The sequence below is a fragment of the Arvicanthis niloticus genome, chromosome 5, assembly GCF_011762505.2.
Source record: "Arvicanthis niloticus isolate mArvNil1 chromosome 5, mArvNil1.pat.X, whole genome shotgun sequence".
In the NCBI taxonomy this organism is placed as follows: domain Eukaryota; kingdom Metazoa; phylum Chordata; class Mammalia; order Rodentia; family Muridae; genus Arvicanthis; species Arvicanthis niloticus.
The window spans coordinates 29,797,428-29,812,519 of record NC_047662.1 but is presented as its reverse complement, the minus strand read 5'-3'; the positions used below and the strand labels follow the sequence as shown (position 1 = coordinate 29,812,519).

Sequence of the window (15,092 nt, the reverse complement as noted above, 5' to 3'; positions counted from 1 at the left end):
AACAGGACCTAAAGGTGGCTGTTCAGGACTGTGGCCAATAGTCATTCAACCCTAGGCTTTTCCATTCCTTCCCTTGAGGGCTAGCAGGTGCTAAACGTGGGGCATTCAGGGCTCAGAGGACAGGGTAACTCTTGTCACTGTCAACTCTGTCCCAGCCACCCTTAGATCATCCCCACAGCAGCTGCCTTCGGAGCCCTTGTCTCTTCTCTTCAAATACATAGGCTTCATTCCACAGTCCTGAATGGACTCCTGTCCAGTGAAGTCCTAGCTAGGCCCTCAGCACCGCACCCTGGAATCTTTGAATCACTTTGAAGCAAGACTAGGGGCAGAAGAGGGTCTAGCAGTGTACGGAAGGAAGCCCAGCTCAGGAATAGACACAAGTATAGAGACATGTAGAATGAGGAAGCACACAACCAGCTGCAACTGAGGCCCTCCTCCACTCAGGAGCCTTAGGAGAGACACAAAACACGGACAGGGATGAAGAAGTTGGCCGCATCCCACTGTCCACTTCTCCAACAAGGACACCTCAAACTCAATTCCCTATCAGACAAGCCTGAGTTGGCTCCACGGGAAGCTAGACAGCTGCCAAGTGCCAGCCTGCACATTGGATTTCCGAAGTGCCCAACTGTCCTTCTCTAAGTCAGTCCACTCACCCTATCCTGCAAGTTTCCGGCCGGCATGACCCCACCATAACCAGCGCCGACGACGGACCACCGGCTCAAGCTGGGAGGCAACAACACGAAAAGGCTACAGCAGCGCAGGACAGGGCCCAGTGTCCATCCCCCACCCACTGGTGGCGCTTTCTCTGGAACCAGTCTCCACCTCGAGGTTCTCTCATTCCAGAAGCCGGGAGCCCAGCTGGTTTCTGGAGCTCGCATCTCCGCGTACAGCCTCTGTGGTTCGCTGTCCTGGCTCAGCACTGCCCACTCGGTACTCACCTGGCCTCGGTGCCCAGGAAAAGGAAGGTGAGCCGGCGAGAGGCGTGAAGCCCAAGCCGATCCGACTCTGTCCGTGCCTGGTGCACTTTCAGGACCGCAGAGGTCCAGCTAGTTGTGACGCTGAGTCTAGAGGGAGAACCGGGAAAACCGAGACCATGGGAGAGCGCGGTGAGACCTGGCAGCCGCAGGAGGCGAGGCCCCGGAGGTGAGCAGCCGCGCGGTACCGAGCCAGGAAGCCACGCCGCCTCGCTCTCGCTGCAGCCCAGGCTCGCGGGATCCTGGCCCGCAGGCAGCGGCGCAGCGCAGGGAGGAGTGCGGGGCTGAGTCTCTGCTCGGAGCCCGAGCGCCTCCCGGAGCCCGCAATCCCCCGCCCGCCCCAGTGCGATGCGGGCGGAAATTGAGCTTGTGTGGAACGTGGGGACCGACCGGGCTCCGAGTCTCCCGCGCTGCGGTGAGAGCGGGGCCCACGCAGCCGGGACCGGAGGGGGTGCGGTCCCAGTGCCACCCCCGCGCCACTCCCCACGTGGCGGCCGCGCCCCCGGGGCGTGAATGTGTACGCGGGCGGTGGGGGGGGGGTCATGAATGAAGCCCCAGTGGCCAATCAGCACTGCCGGCGCGCGGGACCCCGGGAGCGAGACCCAATAGCGAGCTCTGGGTTGCAGGCCCCGGCGGCGGGCGGGCACGGGGGGCGGAGGCCGAGACCGGGAGGCGGGAGGCGGCTCCGCGGGCAGCCAATGGGCGGCCGGAGGGGTGGGGCTCCAGAGCGCCCAGCGGGTCCCGGCTTTAAGCCGGCGGAGCGGCGCGGCGGGGCCCGCAGACGGAGCGAGGCGGCGGCGGCGGCGGCGCGGCGCAGGGCGCGGGGCGGCATGGCCACCACCGCGCAGTATCTGCCGCGGGGCCCCGGCGGCGGAGCCGGGGGCACCGGGCCGCTCATGCATCCCGATGCCGCCGCGGCGGCGGCAGCCGCGGCGGCGGCCGAGCGGCTGCACGCGGGGGCCGCGTACCGCGAAGTGCAGAAGCTGATGCACCACGAGTGGCTGGGCGCGGGCGCGGGCCACCCCGTGGGCCTAGCGCACCCTCAATGGCTACCCACGGGAGGAGGCGGCGGCGGCGACTGGGCGGGCGGCCCGCACCTGGAACACGGCAAGGCAGGCGGTGGCGGTACCGGCCGAGCTGACGACGGCGGCGGTGGTGGCGGTTTCCACGCCCGCTTGGTGCACCAAGGAGCGGCCCACGCGGGCGCGGCATGGGCACAAGGCGGTACAGCGCACCACTTGGGCCCCGCCATGTCGCCGTCGCCCGGGGCCGGCGGGGGTCACCAGCCCCAGCCGCTCGGGCTGTACGCTCAGGCGGCCTACCCGGGTGGCGGCGGCGGCGGCCTGGCCGGGATGCTGGCGGCGGGAGGCGGCGGCGCGGGACCCGGCCTGCACCACGCGCTGCACGAGGACGGCCACGAGGCACAGCTGGAGCCGTCGCCACCACCGCACCTGGGCGCACACGGACACGCACACGGACATGCACACGCGGGCAGCCTGCACGCGGCGGCGGCGCACCTGCACCCGGGCGCGGGCGGTGGTGGCTCGTCGGTGGGCGAGCACTCGGACGAGGATGCGCCCAGCTCCGACGACCTGGAGCAGTTCGCCAAGCAGTTCAAGCAACGACGCATCAAGCTGGGCTTCACCCAGGCCGACGTGGGACTGGCGCTGGGCACCCTCTACGGTAATGTGTTCTCGCAGACCACCATCTGCCGCTTCGAGGCCCTGCAACTGAGCTTCAAGAACATGTGCAAGCTCAAGCCGCTGCTCAACAAGTGGCTGGAGGAGACCGATTCGTCCAGCGGCAGCCCCACCAACCTGGACAAGATCGCGGCGCAGGGCCGCAAGCGCAAGAAGCGCACGTCCATTGAGGTGGGTGTCAAAGGCGCTCTCGAGAGCCACTTTCTCAAGTGTCCCAAGCCGTCTGCGCACGAGATCACCGGCCTGGCCGACAGCCTGCAACTGGAGAAGGAGGTGGTGCGCGTCTGGTTCTGCAACCGGCGGCAGAAGGAGAAGCGCATGACCCCCGCGGCCGGCGCGGGCCACCCGCCCATGGACGACGTTTATGCGCCTGGGGAGCTGGGGCCTGGCGGGGGCGGCGCGTCGCCACCCTCCGCGCCCCCGCCACCCCCGCCGGCCGCGCTGCACCACCATCACCACCACACACTGCCCGGCTCCGTGCAGTGACCCTGCGGACTGGGTTCCCCGCCGGCGCAGCGGTGCCTCCAGCGCGCAGGCAGCGCGCGCGGCCTGGACTCTTTTTGTTGTTTATTCGGTTGCTTTGGATTTTACAAAAAGAAAAAGGAAAAAAAAAAAGCCCAGAAACTTTTAAACAGAACCAAACACCCGGGACCGACCCCTCTCTCCGGCGAGCGGTGAAAGGCGGCCGAGAGGCTGTGTCGCCCGAGTCTCGGGAGAGAGCAGCGAAGATCCAGAATGCGCCAACTCACTCTGGGCGCCCTGTGCCCACTGCCTGCTCCCTATCCCCATCCCCTCGACGACCCCCGCCCCTGCCCCCGGGCTGTTCGGGGCCGGATCCCGGCAGCGGCCTCCCCACAGCGAAAGGTAACGCGGTGCGGGGTTAGGGATTCCCCGGGAGAATGGACGGAGAGAGGAGAGTCCCCAGCAGCTCTCCCGGGCGCGGACTCCCGGTAGCCTGCAGGTCACGGGTGGGGGGCTGTCACTTTATTCTTTACGCGCCTCTTCTCTCGCACCTGGACGCGCCCCACCCCTTCACCTTTTCTCCGGGCTTGGTTTTTTACGGTTTTTATTTATTCGTGGAGCCTCTCGGCTCCTGGGGTCCTTCTAACTCCGCCCGCGTCCTTAATTTAAATCGCTGTATACTGTATTTATCGGGGCCCCAGAGGGGAGGCCGCGAGAGCCGCATCTGTATAAAAGCAGGAAATAGCCAAAGCTTTAATCTAGCCTAATTTATTTTCCCTTTCTCTTCCCCTCTTCTCTTTCAAGAACGCAAAACAAAAAAACTAACAAAAAAAATTTTTTTGAGTGTTCATTTTTCGTTTCGTTTTACCCGAGCTCTCGGCTCGGTTCCTGGCCTAGCAGAGAGGGTCTGCGCTCCCACGCACACTCGGGTGGGAAGGGGCATGTCCACCCGCAAGACCGAGCACGCACCGCGGGCCACTGCTTTCCCGCCGGGCCCTGCCCCTCCTGGCCTTAACGAACGAAACTTGGAAAAGTTGGAACTATTTTTTAACTAGCTGTAGAAACAAACCGTTCCCCCCAAGAACCTTCCGCCTGTTTCCCTACCGCTTCTCCTTGCTCTCTTTCCAGCCCCCGCGGGATGCTGGGGGAACGCTGGAGAGAAATTCTCCAAATTTGGGGTGAGGTGGGAACCATGTAAATATGTGAGATATGTACACACTGACAGGGGGGGAAGAAACACTTTGTGCTTGGTTTTTATTTTTTGGTTTTCTGGGTTGTTCTCCCTCCCCATCCTAAAGGGTTTTTGTATGCCCGACTAAACCGAAAAAGATATTTTAATATGGTTTCCTAATTTCTGACCCATCTCTATTTATTTTCTGAATGTGTTTGGAGCTTCCCCCTTCACCATTTCTTCATCTGTTTAAGGTTTGAGCTTAAATTTTATTTTTTGTTTTGTTTTGTTTTTTTTCAGAACAATGTTTTGGTCCATTCTCTTTGTATCTTTATTGCAAAAAAAATAACGTAGACTGGGAAGTTCCCTTTATATTTATGTTATAGTAAATATTTTATTACTCACATAAACATGTACCCCAGGGCTGTGTCCTGTTCTCTTTACTGCTAGGGCTGGGCTTGTTTTGCAGGAAACGGTGAGATTCCCCTGCCTGTTGCCCTCTCCTCAAGTTCTGGGCTCAGAAAGGAAGGGAAAAACGAGTCTTCTTCTCGGTCAGTATCAGGACTGCCTGCCTGTTGCTTGGTCACCAGTTGGGCACCTGGCCCAGATACAACAGTCCAGCAAGAATCACATCCTGTCCCCATTGACTTCTAAGACCAGACCAGGGCCTAGGACAGTAAACCCTTGATAACATGGAACCTGGAGCCAGCCATGAATCAAATACAAGCTGACACTCTTCTCAGGCAAAGAAGCAGCTCGCCTCTTCCTGGACTACCAGCCTTGACTCTTGTTTCCCTTGCCTGACATGCCGAACTCTAACTTTGATTTTTACCTTGTATTCCATGTGTGGGGTCCAAGCCAAGTTTTAGAGTTGCAAGGCAACTAGATAACCTAGTCAGGTTCTTCCATCCCTTCCCTTTACATGGCTCTTCATGTAAACAAATGGTACCCAAGCCCACCTAGGACATCTGACAAGTTCAGTCTGAAGTCCATTCAGTAGTCCTGTGGAACCCTGAGAGGGAGTCCTGCCTGTTTGTTTTGGGCAAAGCTAGCTCTGTTTTGCAAACCACCATACACTTAGAGAGAGGAGTGGGGCATAGACTATGTTGCAGGGAAGGTTCAGCCATATCTCTTGGGTAGACATCCAAGAACAGCAGGGAGGGGAGAGATGAGTTTGCTGGTGGAAGAGAAAGCAACATTGAGATGTTCTCCCCGATGCTTCAGTAGCAGCATCCCTCAGAAAGTCTCCATGCTGGGGACAGGTCTCAGTTGAGCTCAAAACCCAAGGTGGCATCCCAGTCGAGATATTTTTTCCCCTTTAAAACAAGCCTTCCTATTTCTTCCATAGCACAGTTCTTTTCCCTTCTCAGGAGAAATACAAGGTTCTTACTCTTTGTGGGGCAAAGCTTGAAGGTACTGTGGTTCATCTGGGGGAAAAAATGTAGCCTGGATGAGAGGTATGTAGGGGCCTGCACACCTGGGAAGCCGCTCAAGTCTAGTCCTTGGGGAGCCCTTGGCTCTAGCTGGTGGACTGGGAAATACCCAGAGTCAGGTATCCCAGGACTCGCAAACCCGTGGTCTTTGACTGGGCTAACACATCAGGATAACATACAAAACTTTTGACTGGGCTGACACATCAGGATAACATACAAAACTTTTGACGCCATCCCATATTCCTCCCTACCCCCTAGTTCTCCACCCCTAGATTTGTCCCTAACTTGGAGGGTATCCCAATATGGAAGCGAGTGAAACTTGGCTTTCCCGTCCCTGCCAGACTAGAGCCTCTGCAGGTTTTGAAACTGGAAAGGCCTTGAGGAAGACAAGGCCCTTTCACCAGGGCTCTTGCCTACAGTTGACACCAATTGATTGATTGGTTTCCTAATTGTCTGCTTAATCTTGTACAAGAGGGCGGGCTTACTATTAAAGTAAGTCAACTCAAAAAATACCAAAACAATGCAGTCTCCCAAGAACCAGCAGCAGCTGAGGGATAGAACAAAAAGAAAGGGAGGGGGACAAGGGGGTGAAGATCTTGCACTGCAAGGATTTAGCTTAATGAGTGAGATACCAGCCTGGGATTGCTACCCTGCTCCAGACAACCTAGGAACCTAAAGTCCTAATCCTCTGACAAAATTGTTGAAGACAGGCACATCAGTTGTGGGCTTCTGTTTTTCCTGTATGTAGGTCTACTCGCCTGCACCAGAGTTCCTCAGACTTCTGTTTGTCCAGAGAAGTGCATCCTTCCATTGCAAACTTGGAATTTCTGAGGCCATCTCTCACCCTTTACACTTCAAAGTTAATTCTTGTGATCATGGAGCCACCACAGGTCGGTAGAACTTAACTGTTCTCGTGAGAAAACATACCTGCTGGTATTTGTGAATTCTGCTGTGTCTGTGAAAATCCATGGCTGGTCCCAGAGCCACATGGTATTGGGGAATCCATATTATACTGGGAATCTGATCTAGAGCCTTTGCAAGAATAAGGGACTGTTTATGCTGGAAAGAAGGAAGGTAGCCGTTGTGGTCATTAAGGCAAGCCCAGAAGGTACCCTGCCTTGAGCACCAAGCACATTACCATTCTCCCTCATCTCCTGCCCCAGGTTATACAGGCTTCTGTGTTTTGCATAGTATGAATTCCAAGCCGTCATCCTTTGTCCCTAAGAATTCAACCCCGTGTCCACAGGCCTACCTGACTTCTAATCTCAGCTCCCTGCTTGGAGCTACTTGAAAGTTCTAGATAGGCTCTAAGATCTGCATAGGGAAAGATAAATCAATGTGACCCACCCAGAACCAATCTTCTTCCTTCCTGAACTTTCCACAGCAGAACTTGAGCCCCAGAAAGGAGAGTCACTTGGGCAGAGGGTAGAGTGGGGGTGGGGGGGTATGTAGCCCAGCTACTCCCATAAGTTTAGCCAAGAGGATCCTCCCAGAGTTTCAGGTTAGAGGCAGCTTAGAGACACTTCAGTTCTGTCCCACCCTGGAGTTAGCGTTTCTTAGGTCTTCCCAAGTGCCGCTCCTGACTCCATGTGGGAGGACTGCCCTCTATTGGTCCCTGAGCTGGGACATGACATGTCACCAGAATGACCTAATTGTTGCACATGCCCTCCTCCCAAGTCAACTTCAAGGTGATGACTTTGCTAGCCAGAGCGGAGATGAGTTCAGGCCCTGAAGAAAGTAATCCTGTTTCACACACAAATATGCTGGTTTGTGACTCTTCCCTTTCCCTCTACCACCCACTCACACAGCCATACTCAAAAACCCACCACCACATGCAGCCTCTTTCATCTCTCCTGCTCACCAGCTCCTCAACAGCTTACACACACCCACACACAGCCTCACCTGCACCACTGTTCGGCCATCCAGCCCCAGCTTTCTAGTGGTCCGTCCAGGTATCTGGCCCGTGTACTGTTTGATTAAACACATATTACCACCATCCACCGTCGAGTTTAGCCAGACCCTCTCCTTTCAAGGTTTCCAAGCACTTACCCCACAGACCACTCTCCAAATACCTCCCTGTCTGTCATTGCCCCAGCTCCTCCCAGATCTCTCTCTCTGCTCCTTTCAGATAATTAAAGTTAGGCTGTGTGTATGTATGTGTGATCTTATTTTTTAAACACACACCCCCACACATACATATGCGTGTATATATACAAACACACAAAGCAATTAGCTCCAGCCTTCATCATGCTTGAACAGCAAAACCTAATTATGCACCGGACCCCATGGGCCCCTGTGATGAACCCAGATTCACCTAGTCATGGGCTCCTGATATCTCTCTCTCTCTCTCTCTCTCTCTCTCTCTCTCTCTCTCTCACACACACACACACACACACACACACACTCTCTCTCTCTCTCTCTCTCACATACTAGCATTTCATGAAGTAATACTCACTGTACACAAGAGTATAGCCCACCCCATGCTTCTCACCTCTCTTCAGAGAATCTTAATGGACTCTCCTCAAATGACCCAAGGACCAGGCACACTATGCTTACAACCCTTCCCCTGCCCACCCCATCTCCAACCACACAGCAGTGGACACAGCTCCCTGCTGAGCCTGACCAGGGTGGGTCTGGGTTTTATTAGGCTGCAGAGACAGCACGGAGGCATATGGTCTCGTACACAAGAAATAATGTTCATGTTAAATCAGACCTCATGCATAATGCATAGTGCCTGATCTCACATTATTTTGGGTGTTCGTCAAAATCAGTGTTCTTTCTTGTGAGGACTCCTGAAAAGAAGGGAAAAGAGCGTTTGATAATTACACCCACAGCCTGGACCCAGGGATCCCAGCCTCCTCTGCCCCACGTCACCCACCAGTGGGTCCTGTCCCTCTCTTCCACCCTATCTTCCCACATGGAAAGAGGGCTTGCCTCGGGTTTGTAGCAGGCATAAGGCCCTGTGTTATTTTTATTTCTTTTCTCTCGGCTCTCTGTCCCTGGAGGGTTCTGGGGAATAGCGGTGGCTCCGTTGCTCTCTCACACCCGATTCATTTGCCGTTTTATGAACTCCCGGTTGATTCATCACCTCCCTAAGTCAATGACTCACTCCTGATGGCTTTTCAGAAATCCTTCTTGAAGGGCTCCTGATTATTCAGCTTTGAGCGGGAGCCTGAGCCGAGGTAGACCTGGACCTCGCACTGAGCAGTCCCTGCTTCCTTGGCCTGGAGTCACCCTGCTTGGGCTTTTGTGAAAGCTGAGCTGGGGAGGAAGGAGTACTCCCTCCATGCAGAAGCTGGGAGAACCTACCCAAGCACCTCACTGCCAGATCTAGCCTGTGGCAAAGCTCCCTTCAGCTTCTGTGGATCACCTGCCTTCTATCATCATCAAAGCTCCAAGTAACTCGCCCGTGACTGAGGAGGCAGAGCACAGTCATGTGACCTGAAGCAGCAACTCACATTTCCGGTGCCTCAGTTTCCCAGTTTGATGCTAATGGCCTTTCTGTACTGTAGAGTTGTTTTGAGAATTGAGTGGAATAATACTCACAATACTTAGTATAAGTGGTGAATAAATCAAAGTTGTTTTATTCTAAGGCCCGGGCTCAGAAGTTAGCTTACAGGGAAGAATACCATAAGATAATGACCTCTGACCAGGGACCCCATTTTTTCCAAGGACACTTGGAAATATTTTATAATATAAATATATTATATATATAATATATTTAAATATATTATATATAATAAAATATATAAAAACAATATATAATATATTATTAAAATATATAATATTTTAATAATATATATATTATACAATTATATAATATATATATAAATATTATATATAAAATAAAAAATATAAAAATAAAAATATATATATCCATCGCTCACCTTATGCTTTATGTTGACTGCCTCACGTAATATAGCCCCCATTTATAAAAGAGGAAGCTGTAGCCCAGAAAGTATTAGCTTAGTCGAGGCAGCAAGATTAGTAAATGCCAGCAACTGGAATAGAAGCCATTTTATCTGACTCCTGAGCCCCTGTTCTTTTTATGCTAAGGCCAATGGCAAAAAAATAGTAGTCAATGTTGAGTGTTTGTTCAAAGCAAGAAAAGGAAAGCTCCAGAACTCAGGCATGGAAATTGGGAATCGAGGGTGTTAAAGCCAGCTAATTGGCTAGAATCTACAGCCCCTTCTCCACTACCCAGAATCAAATAAATCCCATGAGGCTAAAGAAAGTTGGATCAGGAAGTCCTCCTGATTGGTCCTCTCCAAGCCTCTGCATCACTGAGCAAACGCGTCGTAGCCTAGGATGGAGACCTAACATCTGCCCAGGCATTTATCCTGGTGATCCTACGCACTAGCTGGAGTTCTTCCAGAAAGTTCCTTAAGCTCTTCATACCTCAGTTTCCTCTTCTGTAAGCAAAGAGAACAACAGCATCAGCCCCACAGAACTGCAGTGAGGACTGGATGGTGGAGACAACATATAACACAAACACTCAGAGCCTGGCACATCGTGAGTACACATTAAATGTTAGCTGTAAAAAAAAAATAATAATTTTATATGTACAGTGTGTATTATTGCTGAGCTGTTGCAGAAAAAAAAAATGCCAAGTACTTCCCCTAACACTCCTGCCTTCTAAAATGATTTCATTCATAAAAGCACTCTAGGATAGCTAAGTCTAAAATCCCCATTTCACAGGTGAGGACACTGAGGCCCAAGGATGGTAAAGGCCTTTCTCAGAGGGACCCAGAAAATCAATGATAGGTGCAGCTTTTAAGCTTATTGCCTAGTTCCATTTTGTGGCAAGCCTGCTTCCCCCAACATGTCTTGAGGTTATAATACTAAATCCTGTGTACCAAGGCTTTGTACTGGGCTCTGCAAAAACAGCACCCATTAAACAGAGGCATTAAGCTGAGCCATGAAGAGTGGATGGAGATTTGCTCAGGAGTCCCTGGATCCAGGTCTGATCCCAGAGACCAGTCCCTCAGTCTCTGAACCCTCAGACAGTATTCACTCACCCTTCCTGAATCCTGAACCTTTCCGCCTTTCCCACCCTGTTCAGGACCCTCCTCTAGCAGGCCCCAGCACATTTTTGATCCTAGCACAAAAGATTCAGTGCAGGGTCATGGCCTCTAAACCTGATGGGGTCACAAACTAAGAGATTAAAAGTCTGACTGAAACTTCGTTCAGGTCTCTGTGACTGGTTTTACTGCAACTCTACCCAGAGGTTAAACAGCCTTAGATACTTGGGGTCACCAATTGGATCATTTGTCACCGAGGACCTCAAACTAGGAGATAACCATTCCTCCATTCACTTATCCATCACTCCATTCTCCAGCCATCTACTCTTTCATTCACCAAGCCACCCACCTTTGCATACAATCATTCATCCACCTACCCCTAAACTACCTATTCAGCTAGCCACCCGTCATCTGCCATCCATTCATCCAGTCATCTGGCTTAGCGGATGTCAAGAAGTTCGGTGGCCTCTAACCTCCACACACTTCTAGCTAGGTCTCATTCCCTTCCTGCCCCTCAGCTATATAGGGTAGGTGTTTGAGAAAGTGGGGTAGACGTTAACGATGAAATAAATCTGTTGTCATATCCATGAAGTTGTATGTATCAAAATGCTGGGACTTTCCACAATCCACTCCTTTCCCCAGGGCCCCAAAGAAGGTATAGTCAATACAGCTTGTGGCAAAAGTCTATATGGCCTTAGGATTCTCCTTAGCTCTCATTTCTTACTCCAGGAATGTCAACTTTTGAGCAAGGGGTTTCAAAGGTCACTGGGAAGAAGAACTTAACAGCATAGCCTCTTTCAAGGCCAGCACTGAATTTCCTTCCTTTTTCTATTGAAAATGGCAGGCACATCTAAACACCAGGGCGATTCAGGGTGATGTTCTGTTCCCACCCCTGTCAGTACCTGAATGTGTACTTGGAATAAACCCCTGCCATACCCATCACCTCAACTCCTACCAGTGCAATATGGGGGTCTTAGCAGTTTTGAGGATGTTGCCAGCCTTCTAGCCTGGGTGGGCCTGCTTATTTGACAATGGGGCTTCTCTGACCAGCCCACACAAGAGGAAAGATAGGAGATGACGTGGTTGGTGTTCAGGGCCTGAGGACTCAACCCTAGCTATTCAGCCCCCCTCCCCTGACACAAACGATCCTCAGTTACCTCCCCCTCCTGCTCCCCAGAATCTGGGCACAGCTGGAGCCTGCTATGCCCTAGCCACCCCATGAATCACCCCTCTATGGTCCCCGGGGGAGTGGTCCAGGGAGCATCCTACGCTCCACGAGGAGTGAGGGCCAGAACTGCAGCCCTCAAGCAGGCAGTGTCCAGAGAAACAATGGGGGCCTGTGGCTAACAGCCGGAATGCAGCTATTGTCCTGCCCCGGCCCCCAACCCCAAGGCCTCAGGTCCCCAGGCCAGGCAGGCTGGCGTGGATCAGTGCGTCAGACTCTCGTGTACCAGGCTGGGCACACATGACCTGCTGCTTACCTTCTCTGGGTAGGCAGGAGGATTGGCTGATGGGCCAGACCCCACCTCCACAGGCAACCTCACAAAGGATCCTCCTGTACAGAATGAGATGGGACCCACGGGAGTAAAGGCAACCTCCAACCTACTCATCCCTAGGATACTTGAGACTAGCAGCTCTGAGACCCAAGCTATACATCACAGTGGGGAGGAGACCACATTAGAATAATGCAGGATTAGAGTGGGGTTGCTATAGCGACGTATTAGGGCAATACATCTAGGGAGCCCCAGCCCCTTGGTGATGTATGGCTCTGCTCAGCTGTGGGGAGCAGGGGGAGGGGACCTGTCCCGCCCCTCCAAGGGAGAGCAGACACCAAACACTCTTCATTGGAGGAGAACATCTGCGTTAGACACTAAAAATAAGCATCTGAGGACCCTGTCAAAACTGAACAGCACACCCTGCTAACCCCCACCATGCCGCATATTCAACTTGGTGTCAATTTCAAGTCTCAACTCTAACCTTAGCCTCGGCCTCTGCCTATGTTCCATCCCTAACCCCAGCCCATAAAGAAGCACTAAGCCTCCAGCCCAGCCCCACCAGGCTCCAACATTTGTTTCATTGCTAAGGACTAGTCCCATGCTGTCTCCCTGAATATCTGATAGGATTCCTAAGAATGTATGGGAGGTGGGGAGTGGGGCGTGTGTGTCAAAGATCAAAGAAAAGAACAGAGCTAGGCTGTAGTGGCCTATGTCTTTAATTCCAGCCCTTGCACTTGGAGGCAGAGGCAGGCAGATCTCTGTGAGTTTGAGGCCAGCCTGGTCTACAGAACAAGTTCCAGGACAGCCAGGGTTACACAGCCAGGGTTACACAGAGAAACCCTGGAGAGAGAGAAAACACAGAGAGAGAGAGAGACACACACAGAGAGGGGGAGAGAGAGAGAGAGAGAGAGAGAGAGAGAGAGAGAGAGAGAGAGAGAGCACGAGCAGAGGGAGGGGGAGGAGGAGGGGGAGAAAGGGGAAGGAAGAAGGAAAAGGAGGTTGGGAGAGAAAAGAAGGGAAGGAGACCGGCAAGATACTGGGGCCTCCCTTCTGAAATCCAGGAAGTCAGTCTTAGGCACTCTCCTTGCCCAGTGGCCTCTTGGTGCTGGCACCTGGCATCCCATTCCATCTAATCCAAGTCTATCTAGCTTCCCTGTGTATGACCTTGGGGCCACAGAGAGGCTGTACGGGTGGACCTACTGGACAAAAAGAAGAAGAAGAGGCTGCCAACAAAGAAAGACTCAAAACCAACCAACCAAACAACAGCAAAAACCTTTCACTTTCAGATAATGCTTGTATGGGTATGTGACAAGGTTGGATGGCGAATGGCCTTCTAAGCACACGATCAAGTCATTATACCGGCTTGCCCACCTCTGAAGCCCTGAACCTCAACACCTTAGGGACATCCGGGGAAGTCTAGAGACAACACCCACTGCTACACTTATCTTAGAATTCCATGTATATATTCCATTTATATATTGTATTTGGGCATGTGTTGAAGTGCATGTGTGCAGGGTGTATGTTTACATGTGTGTGCATGTGCATGCCCTGCTTCCTCATTAAATATCTTTTTAGTTTATTCATTGAGTACAATAATTATACATCTCCCCCAAATTCTTCTGTTTTTTCATTGTTGTTTTGGTTTGATTTGTTTCAAGACAGGTTCTTGCTACGTGACCCAGACTAGCCTGAAACTCAAGATTCTCCTGTCTCAGCCCCACAGGTGCTGGGATAAAAGTGTGAGTCACCATACTGACTTTATTTTTTTTTACATTTGAAAAATTACACTGAGGTCCTGTCTCAGCCTGGGCTCTTGGGTGAAAAAAGATGTGTCCATGAGACCCAGCCTCTGTCACTGCCATCTCCTGGAGAAATAAAGATGACCCAGACCAAAGCATGAGACCGAGTAGAAGCCTCTTTGCATAGCCTAGTCCCTGGTGCTAGCCCCCAGAGAAGGCTCTTCATTCCTGATTGAGAAGAACTCCCAGACTATGATCTATGATTCTCTCTCTCTCTCTCTCTCTCTCTCTCTCTCTCTCTCTCTCTCTCTAATTCAGCCCGAATGTGCTCCCTCCTCAGTCAGCTGGACACACACAAATACATTCACAAACGCGTTCACTCTTACACGTGGTGGGACAAAAGGCTGAAAGGAAGGTAGTGGGAGAGCAGAGTGTGTGCCCAGAGGGCAGTTCCTAGGGTCGGGTGGCAGGATGCCCAGGGTACTGAGTGGGCAGGAGACCTCATGGCTTCCTCTCTTCTCTAGCCAGCGACCAAAGGTCAGCTCAGGCGGCTCAGCCACGTGCAGTCCACCCACAACCCTGGTCAGGTCATGTGAGACCAGGACTGAGGCTTTGTCAACACACCATTGTCTCCCAGAGCCCAGCCTGTGTGGTAGGGGGAAAACCCTCTTCAGCCCAGGCTCCCTGGTGAATCTCAAGAGCCTGGACTCAGGAGTCCTTTGAGCTTGATGATGAGGATGGTGTCACTGTCGATGCCCAGCAGGACCCCATTCCTCTTTGGGACTTCACCATCCTCAAAAAGTGGTGAGGAGGGGCCTTCCTTGGCATTGAGAGAGGGAACAAAAGGAAGAAGGGCCTTCTCTCTTCTGGTCTCCTAGGGGCAGATACGCCAACATGTGACCCCAGCCCCCCACCTCACCCATTCCACAGATGCTCTGGGGGGAAAGAGAGAGCAGCAGAGAAGGCTGAAACATGGCTCTGAAGGTCATCTTGCACGTCAGCATTGGGAGGGGCCCAGAGCCCCTTGTGTCCTGGCTCCCAGCCTGGACCACAACACAGGCTTCATTGACTCCTATGTACCCACAAAGTCATGGGC

General features: G+C 52.7%; 1 protein-coding gene and 1 long non-coding RNA gene across 2 annotated transcripts in view; one reads left to right on the top strand and one right to left on the bottom strand.

Moving 5' to 3' along the window:
• LOC143442353 (uncharacterized) overlaps positions 1-1,420 on the bottom strand; it is a 137,566-nt gene extending 136,146 nt beyond the window's left edge. Inside the window, exon 1 of the long non-coding RNA XR_013110459.1 lies at positions 939-1,420. This is a non-coding gene — a long non-coding RNA (uncharacterized LOC143442353). The remainder of the gene's footprint in view (positions 1-938) is intronic.
• A 249-nt stretch (positions 1,421-1,669) lies between these two features.
• On the top strand, positions 1,670-4,596 carry Pou3f1 (POU class 3 homeobox 1). The gene has a single exon (XM_034503007.2). It carries the CDS (start codon positions 1,673-1,675, stop codon positions 3,158-3,160), a length of 1,488 nt encoding a protein of 495 aa, XP_034358898.2. The 5' UTR covers positions 1,670-1,672; the 3' UTR covers positions 3,161-4,596.
• Positions 4,597-15,092: the final 10,496 nt, after the last annotated feature.